Source organism: Penaeus monodon, chromosome 29, assembly GCF_015228065.2.
Source record: "Penaeus monodon isolate SGIC_2016 chromosome 29, NSTDA_Pmon_1, whole genome shotgun sequence".
Lineage (NCBI taxonomy): Eukaryota > Metazoa > Arthropoda > Malacostraca > Decapoda > Penaeidae > Penaeus > Penaeus monodon.
In genome coordinates this window covers 2,750,776-2,751,451 of record NC_051414.1, presented here as the reverse complement: position 1 = coordinate 2,751,451, position 676 = coordinate 2,750,776, and the positions used below count along the sequence as shown (strand labels likewise).

The 676-nt window shown below is 39.8% G+C and overlaps 1 protein-coding gene across 1 annotated transcript in view; it reads right to left on the bottom strand.

Moving 5' to 3' along the window:
- Positions 1–676, bottom strand: part of LOC119591903 — a gene marked incomplete at its 5' end in the record, with an annotated part of 20,185 nt that overhangs the window by 16,157 nt on the left and 3,352 nt on the right. Inside the window, 1 exon segment of the mRNA XM_037940656.1 lies at positions 536–619. Within this exon segment, the coding sequence (XP_037796584.1) occupies positions 536–619 (84 nt within the window).

Genomic DNA, 676 nt, shown 5'->3' with positions numbered 1-676 from the left:
ACTTTAAAACTTTTTTTTCAAATGCAACTGTTCCTTATGAATTTATAATAAATTACAACCAATCAAAAATACATTTTGCTCAAACTAAGGCCAATATAAGAATCAAGTTCTCTTACCACTTCTAGTTAATCTTTAAGTGGGGAATTGCCTAGGCTGTTAATATGATGACCTAATTAGCACAAGAGTACACACCTATATTAAACATCATATAGCTATTACATACTTCAGTTTGGTCTCTCCTCCACAGGCATACAACACCTGCTACAATAACAATAAATCCCTTTTACACTGGGAAGCCTTCATAGCCAACCTACATCAAGCCCCACAATACACAAAACATCTCGCTACAGGGTCCTAATCCTACCGATATCTTCTGTGAATTGCTTACTGTCCCAATCCTCCACAATGATCTCCATGTTTACATCCTCATTTAGCATCTGCTGCCTCCTAGCCTCCTCCACTCTCTCTTTCTTGGGGTCTGTCAGTCGTGAAGCCAAAATGTCTCGAAATATCTTGACGGCACGAGAATACTTACTGGTAAGCTGGGGGATGAGTGGGGCTTCATTGAAGGGTAGATTTGAGGGTACGTGTAAGGGGTATTCTGGTTCCAATTCAGGTGCTGAAACAAAGCAGGTTCATATATGAGATTCATTTTCCTGAGAAATCAGCTTCTTGC